The sequence below is a fragment of the Stegostoma tigrinum genome, chromosome 29 (assembly GCF_030684315.1).
Source record: "Stegostoma tigrinum isolate sSteTig4 chromosome 29, sSteTig4.hap1, whole genome shotgun sequence".
In the NCBI taxonomy this organism is placed as follows: Eukaryota; Metazoa; Chordata; class Chondrichthyes; order Orectolobiformes; family Stegostomatidae; genus Stegostoma; species Stegostoma tigrinum.
The window spans coordinates 41,292,050-41,310,139 of NC_081382.1; the positions used below are offsets into that span (position 1 = coordinate 41,292,050).

Genomic DNA, 18,090 nt, shown 5'->3' on the forward strand with positions numbered 1-18,090 from the left:
AGGACACTCAATGACTTGGTCTCCACATGCCCCCGCAGCAATGAGCTCCACAGAATCACCTCCCTCTGGCCAAAGGAATTCCTCCTCGTCTCAGTTCTAAAGGGTTGTCCCTTCACCCTGAGGCTGTGCCCTCAGCTCCTAGTCTCTCCCTCTAGTGGAGACATCTTCTCCACTTCCACTCTATCCAGGCCTCTCAGTATTCTGTCTCAGTGTCAGGCAGATCCTTCCCAATCCTTCCAAAACTCCATCGAGGACAGAACCAGGGTCCTCAACCGCTCCTCATATCAAGCCCTTCATTCCCGGGACCATTCTGAGTGTAGCTCCTCTGGGCCCCCTCTAATGCCAGTACATCCTTCAATAAGGGGCTATTAAACTGCTCACAATATTATAGATATGGTCTGATCAGAGCTTTATACAGCCTCAGCAGTACATCCCTGCTCTACCCTTTCGAAATGAAATGAATGCTAACATCGCATTTGCCTTCCTAACTGCCAACAGAACTGGCTTGTTAACCTTCGGAAAATCCTGAACTAGAATTCCCAAGTCCTGCATCCATATACTGCATCCATTGTATCTGGTGTGGCTTCCTCTACATTGGGGAAACCAAGCGGAGGCTTGGGGACCGCTTTGCAGAACACCTCTGCTTGGTTCGCAATAAACAACTGCACCTCCCAGTCGCAAACCATTTCCACTCCCCCTCCCATTCTTTAGATGACATGTCCATCATGGGCCTCCTGTAGTGTCACAATGATGCCACCTGAAGGTTGCAGGAACAGCAACTCATATTCCGCTTGGGAACCCTGCAGCCTAATGGTATCAATGTGGACTTCACCAGTTTCAAAATCTCCCCTTCCCCCACCGCATCCCAAAACCAGCCTAGTTTGTCCCCTCCCCCCGACTGCACCACACAACCAGCCCAGCTCTTGCCCTCCACCCACTGCATCCCAAAACCAGTCCAGCCTGTCTCTGCCTCCCTAACCTGTTCTTCCTCTCACCCACCCCTTCCTCCCACCTCAAGCCGCACCTCCATCTCCTACCTACTAACCTCATCCCACCTCCTTGACCTGTCCGTCTTCCCTGGACTGACCTATCCCCTCCCTACCTCCCCACCTATACTCTCCTCTCCACCTATCTTCTTTTCTCTCCATCTTCGGTCTGCGTCCCCCTCTCTCCCTATTTATTCCAGAACCCTCAACCCCATCCCCCTCTCTGAAGAAGGGTCTAGGCCCGAAACGTCAGCTTTTGTGCTCCTGAGATGCTGCTTGGCCTGCTGTGTTCAAACAGCTTCACACTTTGTTATCTTATATTCCCAAGTCCAAATGTGTTTCAATTTTCCGAAGCTTTTCCCCATTTGTAGAATACTCTAGGTGTCTATTCTTCCTGCCAAAGCGTCCAACCTCATACTTTCCCACATTGTATTCCATCTGCCACTTCCTTGCCCGCTCCCCTGGGCTGTCCATGTCCTTCTGCCCATGCCCATCTCCTCAACACTGGCCCCTCCATCTGTAGGTTTAGCAACTATACCCTCAGTTCCTTCACCCGCATTGTTAATGTATCAGGTGAATCGCTGTGGTCAGAGGATGGGACCCCTGCAGTCACCGCCTGCCATCCCGAAGAAGACCCCTTGATCCCCACACTCTGCCTTCTGCCAATCCTCTACCCATGCCCAGTAACTCGCCCCTCACCCCATGGGGCCCTTACTGTACCCAGCAGCCTCCTGTGCAGCAAAGGCATTCTGGAAATCCAAACAGATCACATCCACTGGCTCTCATCTGCCGAGCTTGTTTTTTACCCCGTCAAAGATTTCTAACAGATTTGTCAGGGATGACCTCCGGTTGACAAAGTCAAGCTGACTCAGCCCTATTTCTCCATGCACTTCCAAGAACTCCGCAATCCGATCCTTCATAGTGGATTCTACAAACATGCGAGGTCAGGCTGACCTGCTGCGGATTCCTGTCTTCTGCCTCCCCTCCCCTTCATAATCAGGGGCATCACATTCACCATTTTCCAGTCCTGACTCCAGTGATTCTCAAGGGGCAATTAGAGATAGGCAATAAACACCAGTCAGAATTGAACCTTGGGGTTAGAAAATGACCTTCTCTCGAATTCAGAGATAGTAGGAACTGCAGATGCTGGAGAATCTGAGATAACAAGGTGTAGAGCTGGATGAACACAGCAGGCCAAGCAGCAGCAGAGGATCAGAGAAGCTGACGTTTCGGGTTGAGACCCTTGATCAGAAAAGGACCCGAACGTCAGCCTTCCTGCTCCTGAGATGCTGCTGGGCCTGCTGTGTTCATCCAGCTCCACACCTTGTTATCTCGAATTCCCTCAAATCCAAGGGTTTGAAGCTCAAAAAGGACTGAAGGATTTGATGGTGGTCGACGCAGCAATGTAATTTCATTCTGTAATGAAGGGGATCATAGGGATAATATCCACTGACCCACTGACAGGGGACAGCAGCCAGGCAGATGGGCCTCACTAACTACATGCTCTGTTAAGAGGAAGTTGAGAAACTTACGCAGACATTCGTTCGCTGCCTCAGAGGATCCCCGAGCCCACGGCCTGTCGTGGTAAAAGGGTTGGCACCTCTCGCAGTCCACGCCAGCTGTGTGATGCTGACAGTCACACACCAGCCTTCCTTGCTGGTTGGTCACACACTCACTGGCATGGCCATTGCATTTACACCTGGGAAACACAACCCACACGGCAGTCAGAACCCAAATTCCTCCAGCACCCTTCAATCGCCTCAGGGCGTCCCTGAAGCCAACGGGGGTGGGGGGCTTGTTGGTTTGAAACTTGTTAATTGTTACTTCAATGTGAGAAACTCAGCAGCCAGTTCACGCACAGCAAGATGCCAGAATGTGATCACAGCCAGGTTTTAATCATGTTGCTCCAGGCACCAGGGGATGAATTCCCTTCTTCATTATATAACAACCCAGAACATTTTACGTCCCCCTAGAAGTCGCTGTCCTGGCCTCAATTTAATGCCTCATCTAAAAACAAAAGGCACCTCTGACAGCACAGCACTCCTTCAGTAGTGTTTTGGGATTGTCAGTTTGGACTGCAGACTCAAGTCTTTAAAGTTGGCCTTACAGTTAACAACAACTTATATTCATATAGCACTTCTAACATCGGCAATTTAACATGGACACTGAGCCACGTAAGGAGATGTTAATTCAGGTGACCCAAACATTTGTTGAAGATGTTGAAGGTTTCTTGGGAGTGTCTTAAAGGTGGGACACGAGATAGAGAGGTGGAGATGTTTAGGAAGGGAATTATAGAGCTTAGCGTCCTGCTGCCAACAGCGCTGAGGCAAACACTTTCTATCCCAGAGATTAAGGTGCTACATCATTAAGCTTTACAATATGTTCTCACCATTTGGGAATTCAGATGTTAAAGGTAAATGGGTTTCTTTTGGTTTCAGTTCTGTAAAGGAGACTCAGTTTTTTCCTAAGCGGTCAGAAAGTCTTTTGGAACAGTGAACTAAATACATCATGTCCAAAGAACAACATGAGGTTTACATTGAATACCTTAATCAGGCACTTGGGAAGTTAGTTGCTAATGTTTACAACACTGTGTTCTCTGAAATACAGAGAAACAGTCAGTCAGACATCACTAGTAAATTGTGTTCACATCAGGTTTCTGTTCAGAAGAACAGTTTCATATCAGGAGACGGGCATATGCTTTTGTAAAAATCTCCAGACTGTGACAGCTTAGTTTAGAGATACCTTTTCGCTGTCAGAAAATAGAAAGAAGTCTCTAGGCCATCCAAGCTTTTACTTTAGTGTTGGATCGAAGAATGACACAATTTGGAGTTGTGGAAACAGGCCATTCAGCCCAATAAGTCCACACTGACTCCCAGAGCATCCCACCCAGACCCATCCTCCGATAACCCACACAGCCCTGAACACTGCAGCATGGCCAATTGACCCTAACCTGTACATCTTTGGACTGTGGGAGGAAACCCACAAGGGGGACTAGAACCTGGGCCCCTGGCACTGTGAGGCAGCAGTGCTAACCGCTGAGGTTCTATCCTGTTTCTCTTGAAGAGGAGGTCATAAACCTGGTGCCAAAGTCTGGTCCATGAAAGCAGAGTAAATAGCTTAAAGAAGCATGAGTAGATGGACTCAGGGTCACTTGTGCCCAGTGTTTTAGTTTTGCTTCCAGTTGTTGAAGTTGGGGGTTTTGGACTTGAAGCTACTAGATATAACTCTCTCTCCGCTGCTGCAAAAAGCTTGTGTTCTCTTTCTGCTGTTTCTGGGCTCCGGGCAATAGCAAGTGAAGGAAATCTGTTTTGCTGAATTTGCCTTTGCCAAGGGTGTGTTTACAGGATGCTGCTTTACTGGATTAGTTGATGAGTAGTGGTTAAATAATATATTATGTTGTTAAGCATTTTGATAGAGTTAAGGTGATGTCAATTTTTCGTTTTTTGTTTATATTTTAACTGCGGTGTAAGAATAAAGTTTTTTTTCTTACAGCCTAGCAGGGCGATCTATCAAATCACATTTGGAACACCCTCACACTTGCCAGTAAGTAAGGTAAAAGTTAGGTTTTAGAGCAAGTCCTCGATATATTTGGAGCGGATTCGTTCCGCTCCATAACATGAGTAACGGAGTGTACTATTCAAAAAACTAAGTCTGAATGTGAAATTGGAAACAGTTTCAAATACCAGCCCAATGTACAATGAGCAGTAATCGAACATTTAGCGTTCCATCTGAGCAACATTAAAACATTTTGTGACTGGCTTCCAAAATCCCAATAACAGGTCATGACGGAATTAGGAATACACAGGCCAAGAATCCTGAATGGTCAGGGTTATATGGTCAAACAGACATTGGCTGTGAGGAGAGCCCATACATAGATTAACCCGCACCTTTGATTGTGATATCAGTTTGTGACTCTCAATCTGTGTGACCCGGCTTCCTAAACCACCCATTCACATCACTTTATACATTTCCCTCCCCACCTGCTCAAGCTGAAACTACACCTTCGCCCCTCAACGGAAAACACCTTCAATAAAACAGGGGGCAGGAACGGGGCTGAGGCGTGGGGCGGAGTGAGAGGGACAGGGAGAGGGAGAGGGGGGAGGGGGAGAGGGACGGGGGGAGAGGGGGACGGGGGGAGAGGGGGACGGGGGGAGAGGGGGACGGGGGGAGAGGGGGACGGGGGGAGAGGGGGACGGGGGGAGAGGGGGACGGGGGGAGAGGGGGACGGGGGGAGAGGGGGACGGGGGGAGAGGGGGACGGGGGGAGAGGGGGACGGGGGGAGAGGGGGACGGGGGGAGAGGGGGACGGGGGGAGAGGGGGACGGGGGGAGAGGGGGACGGGGGGAGAGGGGGACGGGGGGAGAGGGGGACGGGGGGAGAGGGGGACGGGGGGAGAGGGGGACGGGGGGAGAGGGGGACGGGGGGAGAGGGGGACGGGGGGAGAGGGGGACGGGGGAGAGGGGGACGGGGGGAGGGGGGGACGGGGGAAGGGGGGGAGGGGAGGGAAGGAAGGGGGGAGGGAAGGGGGGAGGGGAGGGGAGGGGAGGGGAGGGAAGGGGAGGGAAGGGGAGGGAAGGGGAGGGAAGGGGGGAGGGGGGGAGGGAAGGAGGGGGGAGGGGAAGGGGGGAGGGGAAGGAGGAGGGGAGCATGAGGGAGAGGGGAGCATGAGGGAGAGGGGACGGGGGAGGGGAGGGGGGAGGGGAAGGAGGAGGGGAGCATGAGGGAGAGGGGAGCGGGAGGGAGGAGGGGAGCGGGAGGGAGGAGGGGAGCGGGAGGGAGGAGGGGAGCGGGAGGGAGGAGGGGAGCGGGAGGGAGAGGGGAGCGGGAGGGAGAGGGGAGCGGGAGGGAGAGGGGAGCGGGAGGGAGAGGGGAGCGGGAGGGAGAGGGGAGCGGGAGGGAGAGGGGAGCGGGAGGGAGAGGGGAGCGGGAGGGAGAGGGGAGCGGGAGGGGAGGGAGAGGGAGAGGGGGAGGGAGAGGGGAGCGGGAGGGAGAGGGGAGCGGGAGGGAGAGGGGAGCGGGAGGGAGAGGGGAGCGGGAGGGAGAGGGGAGCGGGAGGGAGAGGGGAGCGGGAGGGAGAGGGGAGCGGGAGGGAGAGGGGAGCGGGAGGGAGAGGGGAGCGGGAGGGAGAGGGGAGCGGGAGGGGAGGGAGAGGGAGAGGGGAGGGAGAGGAGAGGGATAGGGGAGCGAGAGGGAGAGGGGAGCATGGGGGAGAGGGAGAGGGGAGGGAGAGGGAAGCGAGAGGGAGAGGGAGAGGGGAGGGAGAGGAGAGGGAGAGGGGAGGGAGAGGAGAGGGATAGGGGAGCGAGAGGGAGAGGGGAGCATGGGGGAGAGGGAGAGGGAAGCGAGAGGGAGAGGGAGAGGGGAGGGAGAGGGGAGGGAGGACAGCGGAGAGAGAAAGAACAAAGTGAGAGGAGATGAGTTGCAGCTGCCGAGGGTAAAATTATTTCAGGGCCAACATCAGAACTGATCCAGATGTTAAACAGCTGTGTGAGGTGCCCGTGATATCAGAGGGAAACGCTGAGCTGTAACAGCAACAGACGCTGTGCTCACGGATCAACATTCGGATAATCTAACCTCACTCCCTTTGAAGGAAAACCTTGCATTTCTGTAGTGCCTCTCACATCCTCAGGACATAGCAGAGACTTTACAACAGTCCTTTTGAAGCCTGTCCACTGCTGTGACGCAGGGAAAGATATACACAGGAAGATCCCATAAACAGTGCGATTGTGACCAGTTAAGTGTTTTGGTCGAGGGATAAGTTTTGGTGCTGGTGGAACTCCCTCTTTGTTCCATGGAATTAGCACAACATCGGGCTGAGGAGGCCTCAGGTTCAAATTTCATCTCAATCACACCCACACACAGTCTAGCAGCGAGGCCCGAGGCCTACAGTCTCCTGGCTTCGAGGTGAATGGCCCTTGGCGGGCCAACAATGACAGTTTAAAGAAGACTTCATTATAACCCCCTCACCTGAGGCCAAACCACAGGCCCATGGCAACTGGGTAAACAAAGGAGAGGCGTGGTCCCTTGGTTTTTTTGGCCTGGTGAACATTCCCCAGAAAAACCAAGATGGCGGCATCCATTCGGAGCACCAGGTCCCTCTCCTTTTCCTTTTGTTCCTCTTCTTCTCATTCTCTCTCTTCCCTCTCTGTAGTAACTCTCCACCTATGCCATACCCACCACCTGCCCCCGCAACCCTCTGCCCCTTTAACTAACTAAATAAGGAGCTGGGTAGCAACCGGTGACCATGTGGCGGGAGCTGAACATGCGGGGGCCGTGTCCCAAGGTGAGGGTGAACACGGGGACGGTGAGGCAGTGACGGTGGAGAGCGGGGACGGTGGAGAGCGGGGACGGTGGAGAGCGGGGACGGTGGAGAGCGGGGACGGTGGAGAGCGGGGACGGTGGAGAGCGGGGACGGTGGAGAGCGGGGACGGTGGAGAGCGGGGACGGTGGAGAGCGGGGACGGTGGAGAGCGGGGACGGTGGAGAGCGGGGACGGTGGAGAGCGGGGACGGTGGAGAGCGGGGACGGTGGAGAGCGGGGACGGTGGAGAGCGGGGACGGTGGAGAGCGGGGACGGTGGAGAGCGGGGACGGTGGAGAGCGGGGACGGTGGAGAGCGGGGACGGTGGAGAGCGGGGACGGTGGAGAGCGGGGACGGTGGAGAGCGGGGACGGTGGAGAGCGGGGACGGTGGAGAGCGGGGACGGTGGAGAGCGGGGACGGTGGAGAGCGGGGACGGTGGAGAGCGGGGACGGTGGAGAGCGGGGACGGTGGAGAGCGGGGACGGTGGAGAGCGGGGACGGTGGAGAGCGGGGACGGTGGAGAGCGGGGACGGTGGAGAGCGGGGACGGTGGAGAGCGGGGACGGTGGAGAGCGGGGACGGTGGAGAGCGGGGACGGTGGAGAGCGGGGACGGTGGAGAGCGGGGACGGTGAGGCAGTGACGGTGAGCGCGGGGACGGTGACGCAGTGAAGGTGACGCAGTGAAGGTGAAAGCGGGGACGGTGAGGCAGTGACGGTGAGAGCGGGGACGGTGAGGCAGTGACGGTGAGAGCGGGGACGGTGAGAGCGGGGACGGTGACGCAGTGAAGGTGACGCAGTGAAGGTGAAAGCGGGGACGGTGAGGCAGTGACGGTGAGAGCGGGGACGGTGAGGCAGTGACGGTGAGAGCGGGGACGGTGAGGCAGTGACGGTGAGCGCGGGGACGGTGAGAGCGGGGACGGTGAGGCAGTGACGGTGAGAGCGGGGACGGTGAGGCAGTGACGGTGAGCGCGGGGACGGTGAGAGCGGGGACGGTGAGGCAGTGACGGTGAGAGCGGGGACGGTGAGGCAGTGACGGTGAGAGCGGGGACGGTGAGAGCGGGGACGGTGAGAGCGGGGACGGTGAGAGCGGGGACGGTGAGAGCGGGGACGGTGAGAGCGGGGACGGTGAGAGCGGGGACGGTGAGAGCGGGGACGGTGAGAGCGGGGACGGTGAGAGCGGGGACGGTGAGAGCGGGGACGGTGAGAGCGGGGACGGTGAGAGCGGGGACGGTGAGGCGGGGACGGTGAGAGCGGGGACGGTGAGAGCGGGGACGGTGAGAGCGGGGACGGTGAGAGCGGGGACGGTGAGAGCGGGGACGGTGAGAGCGGGGACGGTGAGAGCGGGGACGGTGAGAGCGGGGACGGTGAGACTGTGACGGCGAGAGCGGGGACGGCGAGAGCGGGGACGGCGAGAGCGGGGACGGCGAGAGCGGGGACGGCGAGAGCGGGGACGGTGACGCAGTGACGGTGACGCAGTGACGGTGAGACTGTGACGGTGAGACTGTGACGGTGAGACTGTGACGGCGAGAGCGGGGACGGCGAGAGCGGGGACGGCGAGAGCGGGGACGGTGACGCAGTGACGGTGACGCAGTGACGGTGAGACTGTGACGGTGAGACTGTGACGGTGAGACAGTGACGGTGAGACAGTGACGGTGAGAGCGGGGACGGTGAGAGCGGGGACGGTGAGAGCGGGGACGGTGAGAGCGGGGACGGTGAGAGCGGGGACGGTGAGAGCGGGGACGGTGAGAGCGGGGACGGTGAGAGCGGGGACGGTGAGACTGTGACGGCGAGAGCGGGGACGGCGAGAGCGGGGACGGCGAGAGCGGGGACGGCGAGAGCGGGGACGGCGAGAGCGGGGACGGTGAGAGTGCGGACAGAGAGATAGTGACGGTGAGAGTGGAGATGTTGAGGCAGTGACGGTGAGCGCGGGGACGGTGACGCAGTGAAGGTGAAAGCGGGGACGGTGACGCAGTGACGGTGAGAGCGGGGACGGTGAGGCAGTGACGGTGAGAGCGGGGACGGTGAGGCAGTGACGGTGAGCGCGGGGACGGTGAGGCAGTGACGGTGAGAGCGGGGACGGTGACGCAGTGACGGTGAGAGCGGGGACGGTGAGGCAGTGACGGTGAGCGCGGGGAAGGTGAGGCAGTGACGGTGAGCGCGGGGACGGTGACGCAGTGACGGTGAGCGCGGGGACGGTGAGGCAGTGACGGTGAGAGCGGGGACGGTGAGGCAGTGACGGTGAGCGTGTGGAAGGTGAGGCAGTGACGGTGAGCGCGGGGACGGTGACGCAGTGACGGTGAGCGCGGGGACGGTGAGGCAGTGACGGTGAGAGCGGGGACGGTGACGCAGTGACGGTGAGCGCGGGGACGGTGTGGCACTGAAGGTGAGAGCGGGGACACAGAGACAGTGACAGTGAGAGTGGAGATGGTGAGACAGTGACAGTGAAAGCAGGGACGGTGAGACAGTGACGGTGAGAGCGGGGACGGTGAGAGTGGAGAAGGTGAGGCAGTGACGGAGAGAGTGGGGACGGTGAGACAGTGACGGAGAGAGTGGGGACGGTGAGACAGTGACGGAGAGAGTGGGGACGGTGAGACAGTGACGGTGAGAGCGGAGATGGTGAGGCAGTGACGGTGAGAGCGGAGATGGTGAGGCAGTGACGGTGAGAGCGGGGATGGTGAGACAGTGACGGAGTTACGGTGAGAGCGGAGATGGTGAGGCAGTGACGGAGTTACGGTGAGAGCGGGGTTGGTGAGGCAGTGACGGAGAGAGCGGGGACGGTGAGGCAGTGATGGTGAGAGCGGGGCCGGTGAGACAGGGGCCGGTGTGGCGGGGACGGCGAGAGCGGGGACGGCGAGAGGGGGGACGGCGAGAGGGGGGACGGCGAGAGGGGGGACGGCGAGAGGGGGGGACGGCGAGAGGGGGGACGGCGAGAGGGGGGACGGCGAGAGGGGGGACGGCGAGAGGGGGGACGGCGAGAGGGGGGACGGCGAGAGGGGGGACGGCGAGAGGGGGGACGGCGAGAGGGGGGACGGCGAGAGGGGGGACGGCGAGAGGGGGGACAGTGACGCAGTGATGGTGAGAGTGGGGCTGGTGAGGCAGTGACAGTGAGAGTGGGCATGGTGAGGCAGTGACGGTGGGGGGCGGGCACGGTGGGAGCGGGGACGGTGGGAGCGGGGGAGGGGGAGGGAGAGGGGGAGTGAGATCATGCTGTCACAGGGTCATTGATGTGACAATGTCCAGAATATAATCTACAGGCGCAGCATCGCTCCTGTGGGGCCCTGGCCTGCCGAGCTCCCTCAGAGATGCTCGGGTCCTCACGTGGAATCCCTGGAGTGAAACATCAGCCCTGAGCCTCGACGCTGGCAGGAGAGTGAGAGAGAGAGCACGGACTGCAATTAGCACCAACATTCCCAGTCAGCTGCAAACTCTCCAAGGATCTACCATGTGATGGTATCGATCCATGCAGATTACCGAGATATGATCCAATGACTGTTTGTGGGATCTTCCCTCTTCTTCACACTCTCCTCCTTAAAACCAACCCTTTGGATGTACCGTGTGTATATTCGAAACTCCTCCATCTTACTCCATCCGTCTACACTTTTCACCCTCGTGCATTCATCTTGCTTCCCTTTTATGCGCGTCAATCTATTCACCTCCCACTGTGTTAACGATTCCAAATTCTCACTCATTGCTGAGTCAAAAGGTTTCTCCCAAATTTACTGCCCAATTCACTCGGGACACTCTTTAGTTTACAGCGCCTGGTTTTGGTTTAACGGTAAACCTGAAGGACGTCTGAACACCTTTTATAATCATCCATTAAGTCATCCTTCATTCTTCCCTTTTCTAGGATAAAAAGCGACCTCCTATTTATTCAGCTCTTCCCAACGGTTAATCCACCACCATCCTGCTAGTGTCCGTCTCAACACCTGTGCTTGCTGACTGTCGCACACTGAACACGCAGAACCATACAGTCACGCAGCACAGAAACAGACCCTTCGGTCCATCCGGTCCCTGCTGACCATCATCCCAAACTAAACTGGTCCCACCTGCCTGCTCCCAGCCCATATCCCTCCTATCACATATTTTTCCAAATGTCTTTTAAATGTTGAACAGTGCCCACACCCAGCACTTCCTCTGGCAGCTCATTCCACGCACGACCCACCCTCTGATTTAAAAAGTTGCCTCTCTTTTAAATCTTTCTCCTCTCACCTTAAAAATAGTTTTGAATTCCCCTGGCCTGGGCAGAAGGCCCCTGTCATCCACCTTAACTATACCCCTCACGATCTTATAAACCTCCGTGAGATTACTCCTCAATCTCCTGTGAAAAACGTGCCAGTCCTTCCCGTTTTTTTTAATACATCTCAACCCTTCCATCGGCAGTAATGTCCTGGTACTCTTTTCCAAACCCTCTCCAATTCAATAATATCCTTCCCACAGCAGGGCATCCAGGGCCGGGCACAGTGCTCCAGGAGAGGCGTCACCAACGTCCTGTACAACCTCAACATAACGTCCCAACTCCTACACTCAAAGGGTCTGAGCAATGAAGGCAGGTGTTGCAATGTCTTCCTAAACCCCCACTGCCTCCCCGCCCCCGCCACCCCGTCTACCTGTACGCAATTTCCAATGAGCTTTGTACCTGACTCCCACCGGGAGACTGGCAATTGCAAAAAGGTGTGCGCAGGGTTTGTGATCAGTGTCCCTCGAAGATAGAGTCTTGGATGACAATGTTCAGCAGACGTGAAGGTTCGGTGAAGCCAGTCTTTTTCAACAGCCTGGGCTTTGAGACTCGGACAGCCTCTCCATCACACCCTCCCCCTTTAGACCCCTCCTTAAAATTAAACTCCCCGACAAAGCATCCGGTCACCTGCCACAAACACCTCGACAGCGCCTCAATGTCAAATTTTGGTCAGTAAACAGGGCGTTCCGCTATTATCCAAGGGACTACGTAAATGCAGTTTGTTGTTGCAGCGGGAGCGAGGCGGTGAGGGTTCATTACCTGCCACCCACAGAGAAATCGGAGATGGAGTAGTAATAGGAGCGGAGCACCCGGTGATCCCTGAAGATATCATCGCCAAATGTGTTCAGTCGCTTCAGGGAAATGAGCAGATCAGTGGCTGTCACCCAGTCCTAGGGAGAAAAAACACAGGTCAGAGCGAGGGGGGAGAGTGAGGGGGGAGAGTGAGGGGGGAGAGTGAGGGGGGAGAGTGAGGGGGGAGAGTGAGGGGGGAGAGTGAGGGGGGAGAGTGAGGGGGGAGAGTGAGGGGGGAGAGTGAGGGGGGAGAGTGAGGGGGGAGAGTGAGGGGGGAGAGTGAGGGGGGAGAGTGAGGGGGGAGAGTGAGGGGGGAGAGTGAGGGGGGAGAGTGAGGGGGGAGAGTGAGGGGGGAGGGATGGAGCGAGAGTGAGGTGGGGAGTAGAGAGGGAGCGAGAGTGAGGTGGAGGGGGAGAGAGGGAGGGAGAGTGAGGTGGGGGGGGAGAGAGGGAGGGTGAGTGAGGTGGGGGGGAGAGAGGGAGGGTGAGTGAGGTGGGGGGGAGAGAGAGAGGGAGAGTGAGTTGGAGGGAGAGAGAGAGAGGGAGGGAGAGTGAGGTGGAGGGAGAGAGAGAGAGGGAGAGTGAGGTGGAGGGAGAGAGAGAGAGGGAGAGTGAGGTGGAGGGAGAGAGAGAGGGAGAGTGAGGTGGGGAGGGAGAGAGAGAGGGAGAGTGAGGTGGGGAGGGAGAGAGAGAGGGAGAGTGAGGCGGAGAGGGAGAGAGAGAGGGAGAGTGAGGCGGAGGGAGAGAGGGAGAGTGAGGCGGAGGGAGAGAGGGAGAGTGAGGCGGAGGGAGAGAGGGAGAGTGAGGCGGAGGGAGAGAGGGAGAGTGAGGCGGAGGGAGAGAGGGAGAGTGAGGCGGAGGGAGAGAGGGAGAGTGAGGCGGAGGGAGAGAGGGAGAGTGAGGCGGAGGGAGAGAGGGAGAGTGAGGCGGAGGGAGAGAGGGAGAGTGAGGCGGAGGGAGAGAGGGAGAGAGAGGGAGAGTGAGGTGGGGAGGGAGAGAGAGAGAGGGAGAGTGAGGTGGGGAGGGAGAGAGAGAGGGAGAGTGAGGTGGGGGGGAGGGAGGGAGAGTGAGGTGGGGGGGAGGGAGGGAGAGTGAGGTGGGGGGGAGGGAGGGAGAGTGAGGTGGGGGGGAGGGAGGGAGAGTGAGGTGGGGGGGAGGGAGGGAGAGTGAGGTGGGGGGGAGGGAGGGAGAGTGAGGTGGGGGGGAGGGAGGGAGGGTGAGTGAGCTGGGGGGAGGGAGGGAGAGTGAGGTGAGGGGGAGGGAGGGAGAGAGAGTGAGGTGAGGGGGAGAGAGAGAGAGAGAGAGTGAGGGGGTGAGAGAGAGGGAGGGCGGGGGGGGTGAGAGACACGGAGGGTGGGGTGGTGAGAGAGAGGGAGGGCAGGGGAGAGAGAGAGGGAGGGCAGGGGAGAGAGAGAGGGAGAGTGAGGGTGGGGAGTGAGGGAGGGAGAATGAGGGGGGAGGGAGGGAGAGTGAGGTGGGGGGAGAGAGGGAGATTAAGGTGGGGGGGAGAGAGGGAGGGAGAGTGAGGGTGGGGAGTGAGGGAGGGAGAATGGGGGGCAGAGCGAGGGGGAGAGGGAGGGAGAGGGAGAGTGAGGTGGGGAGAGAGGGAGGGACAGCAAGGGAGGGAGAAAGAGGGAGGGAGAGCGAGGGGGAAGCGAGGGGGGTAGTGGTGGAGGTGGAGAGGGACAGCGAGGGGGGAGAGAGGAGGAGAGGGAGACCGAGGGGGAGGGGGAGAGAGGAGGGGAGGGAGACCGAGGGGGAGGGGGAGAGAGGAGGGGAGGGAGGACAGGGGGGGGGGAGTGTGAGTCAGGGAGAAAGGGGGAGGGAGGGAGAGAGTGAGGGAGGGGGCAAGGGGTAGGAAGGGAGAGCGAGGGAGTGACGGTCAGGGAGAAAGGGGGAGGGAGAAAGGTGGAGGGAGGGAGAGGGAGTGGGAGGGAGGGAGGGAGGGAGGGAAGGGCAGGGATGGGAGAAAGTGAGAAGTGGAGGGAGGGAGGAGAGATGGTGAGGGAGGGGTTCTGCGGAAAGCAGGAACCAGGAAGGAGAAACTAAAGCAAAGCTTGAGAGAGAAAATTGGGAGAGAGCGACAGTGATAGGAGGAGGGGGAGGGGGCGGGGGAGGGGGAGAGGCGGGTAGGGGGAGCCGGGGTGAGGGAGGTGCGGAAGAGAAAGGGAGTAAGGTCATGGGCAGGGGGGAAGGGAGTGAGTGAGAGATTTGTTCATTAACAGGATGTGGGCATCGCTGGCTACGGCAACATTTATTGGCCATTCCCTAATTTAACAGCCAACCACATTGCTGTGGGTCTGGAGTCACATGTAGGCCAGGCCAGGTAAAAATGGCAGTTTCCTTCCCTAAAGGACATTAGTGAACCAGATGGGCTTTTCCAACAATTGACCACAGATTCACAGTCATCGTTAGACTCTTAATTCCAGATATTTATTAAATTCAAATTCCACCATCTGCTGTGGCGGGATTCGAACCCAGGTCCCCAGAATGATACCTGGGTCTCTGGATTAACAGTCCAGCGATAATAGCACTCGGCCATCACCTCTCCTTCAAGGTAGAGAAAGTGAGGGGGGGAGGGATGGAGAGAGAGCAGGAGGAGGCAGCAAAGTTGTGAAGAGAATAGGAGTGAAATCGAAGCAGAAAGGGAGGGAGGAGAGAGACAGAGGGAAGAGGACAGGGAGGGAAGAGAGAGACAGAGGGAAGAGGAGAGGGAGGGAAGAGAGAGACTGGGGGAAGAGGAGAGGGAGGGAAGAGAGAGACAGAGGGAAGAGGAGAGGGAGGGAAGAGAGAGACAGAGGGAAGAGGAGAGGGAAGGAGCGAAGGAGAGAGAGTAAGGGAGAGTGACAGGGAAACGTAGAAAGGAGAAATTGAGTTAGTGGGTGAGAGAGAGAGAGACACAGAGTGAGGCAGAGGTGACGAGCCTTCAGCAGAGCTCAGTCAGATCCGGGGCGGGGGTGGTTATCATGGACAGAGATTGTGAGTTAGCCCCGGGGAGGAGAGTTACTGTCTGCCAGTGTGTGCTCCCCAGGCTTAGGGGCTGCAGCTTTCTCCCGGCTGGACTGACCTCCCCACAACCTCTTCCCTTCCCTCAGAAACACGGGATGTTCCCACAGAAACACACAGCTCACACGGCGCCTGCTAGGTCACCGACAAAAGCACTAAGTCAACAAACAGTTCTGTTTGATATTTTAGAAATGTGACCAGCCCGCCTGGCCAAGGACCCTCTTCCAGTCTGTGGGTGGGTGCAATTGGGCTGCCAGTCCCTCAAGATCTGACAGAGAAAACTTCAGAAATAGAAGATTAATCCCCAGGATCATACAAAAGGACACACACGTCCCAGAGGGAGTGCAACGGAAGTTCACTAAAAAGATTCCTGGGATGATGGAACTGTCCTTTGAGATGGGAAGCAGGGTCTTGACATTTTGAACAATGAGATATGATCTTATTGGAACATAACATTTCTGAGTGTTTGACAGCACAGTAAAAGTTTCGGGAATACAGGGTATTAGCTTCAGAGCGAAGAAACTGAGATGAGGATAAACCTCTCGACTCAGACAGTTGTGAATCTTTAGAGATAGTAGGAACTGCAGATGCTGGAGAATCTGAGATAACAAGGTGTAGAGCTGGATGGACACAGCAGGCCAAGCAGCATCAGAGGAGCAGGAAAGCTGACGTTTCGAGTCTAGACCCTTCCTTCTCTTTCTCAGTACAAGACATTTGATACAGAGCTCACGGAGATATTAGGGCATGAGAAATGGGGCTAGTATGGGAAGGTCAAGTTGAGTTATTGAGTCAACTTGTGGAAGGTGGGTAGGAAGGCTCAAGGGGCTGAATGGCGTGCTCCTCCCTCTTATCGTTTGTTCACGAGTGAAAATCCCACAAAATGGAATAATCATCACAATTAAAAACTACTTTTAGTTGCATTTTCCACAATCTGTTCCATTTCTTGATGATTGGAGGTTGGGAGAAAAACCCTGTTTGATGGAGAGTCATGAATCATCCAATGGTGATAGGAAACTACATTGACGATGGGCGTGTTGGGTGACCAATGGTGGTAAAGTGAGGCAGGGGCAGCAGGCCTAGGGATGAAGATGCGCAAACATGTCCAGTCACGTTTGGTGACCTCTGAATCGGGTCAGGTCACCGCTTGGGTCAAACCCGAAGGCTCATGGGTCAGACGTTTGGTCAATACTGAGAGCCGACAAGTGTGTGGGAAGATGGTTCGGGGCGCTTCCATCTGGGTGGCTGATATCCTTTGGGGAAGGAAACGGCTATCGTTGCCTGGTGTGGGCTACAAGTGACTCCAGACCCACAAGATGTACTAAGGTGTGATGCAGGTTCCTCGCATCCAGGCGGAGGGGGCTTACTTACCTGCAGTACAGGGCTGGAGTCGAAGCTGTATGCACTCGGTCTCCCCTCCAGGGTAGAAAAAGCCACGTTCCCTCCCGTTAGCGGGGACATGTCGCTGAACTCATCAGTGCAGAACGGTACCCGCTCCTCATCCCCTGCCCGCAGGAAGGTCCCGGTCGAATGGTTGTACGTCCGCTGACACGAAGCGCTATAATACTGGTAGGGAGTCCAGGGGGCGTCCTCATGTGTCCTCTTATAGATAGCGAAACTCTCAGGCCTGCTGGTGTGAAACTTCAGTCGGACGTAGGTAATCTCAAACGACTTGCCTAAAGGGAGACAGGAAGGAATTGATAGAGACAGAACTCACTCAAAGCTGTTTGCCTGGAGTTTGGAGCAGTCTGTGCCCAGTTATTAAGGGTCAAAGTCATGGCTCCGCCAAGCAACGAGCTACTTGTTTTTACTGGATCAGGTCGATGCCAATGTGGAGTATCTGAAATTCAAATTTTCACCTTCAAATCCCTCCACGGACCCCCTATTCCCTCAGTCTCTGACATCCCCCCTCCCCCCACGCCTGGCGCCAACCCGAAATCCCTCTGTCTCCAATCCCGGCCTTCAGGACGGGTTCGTCTGTCCCACTGGCACCAGCTCACTGGCCGCTGCCCTGCGCGGAGTGGCAAACTGTTGGGGGGCGCGTGGTGTAGGACACCTTAGCAAGGTGAGGGGAGGGTGGGGGTCTTGGCTGGTCCCGCTGAACGTGAAGAGCAGTCTGGGGAGGGCAGGAAGGAATAGGGGCCACACAAATGTAGCAGGGAGGGCAGAAAAGCTTTTGGAGCCTTTCGGGACAGATTGCACCCTGGATGGGATGGGATGGGAGGACACTCACCTCACACCTGGGACAGTTGGTCATCCTTCCCTTGAACATTTCTCAGGTCTGTTTGTGTTTGCCTCAGAGCATTGTGTAGCTGACACTCCTTTCTAACATGTGCAACAAATTTATATCCTAGAGTTTTGAAATCTCTCTTCAATCACAAGATATCTACATGCTTAAGCAAGCTCACCTCTGGGCCATGCAATTCTTTGAGTCATCACCCAGACCGAACCCAATCAAGCACAGCGAACATAGATCAGTGAGCAGACACTCATAATCAATCATAGAATGATTCCATCCAACATCCACCTCCATCGCCCCCTGTTAACAGCTTTTTAAAACTGAAATATTTTATAATCAGTCTGTTCAGAGATATTATTTATGGACCAGAGATAATGGGAGCTGCAGATGCTGGAGAATCCAAGATAACAAAGTGTGAAGCTGGATGAACACAGCAGGCCAAGCAGCATCTCAGGAGCACAAAAGCTGACGTTTCGGGCCTAGACCCTTCATCAGAGAGGGAAACATCAGCTTTTGTGCTGCTGGGACGCTGCTTGGC

General features: G+C 56.8%; 1 protein-coding gene across 1 annotated transcript in view; it reads right to left on the reverse strand.

Moving 5' to 3' along the window:
- The window catches only part of lamc3 (laminin, gamma 3), a 143,167-nt gene that overhangs the window by 92,667 nt on the left and 32,410 nt on the right, over positions 1 to 18,090 (reverse strand). The window contains exons 2-4 of the mRNA XM_059638130.1: positions 16,685 to 16,989; positions 12,279 to 12,409; positions 2,519 to 2,685 (exon numbers count right to left, since the gene is read on the reverse strand). Of these exons, the coding sequence (XP_059494113.1) occupies positions 2,519 to 2,685; positions 12,279 to 12,409; positions 16,685 to 16,989 (603 nt within the window). The remainder of the gene's footprint in view (positions 1 to 2,518; positions 2,686 to 12,278; positions 12,410 to 16,684; positions 16,990 to 18,090) is intronic.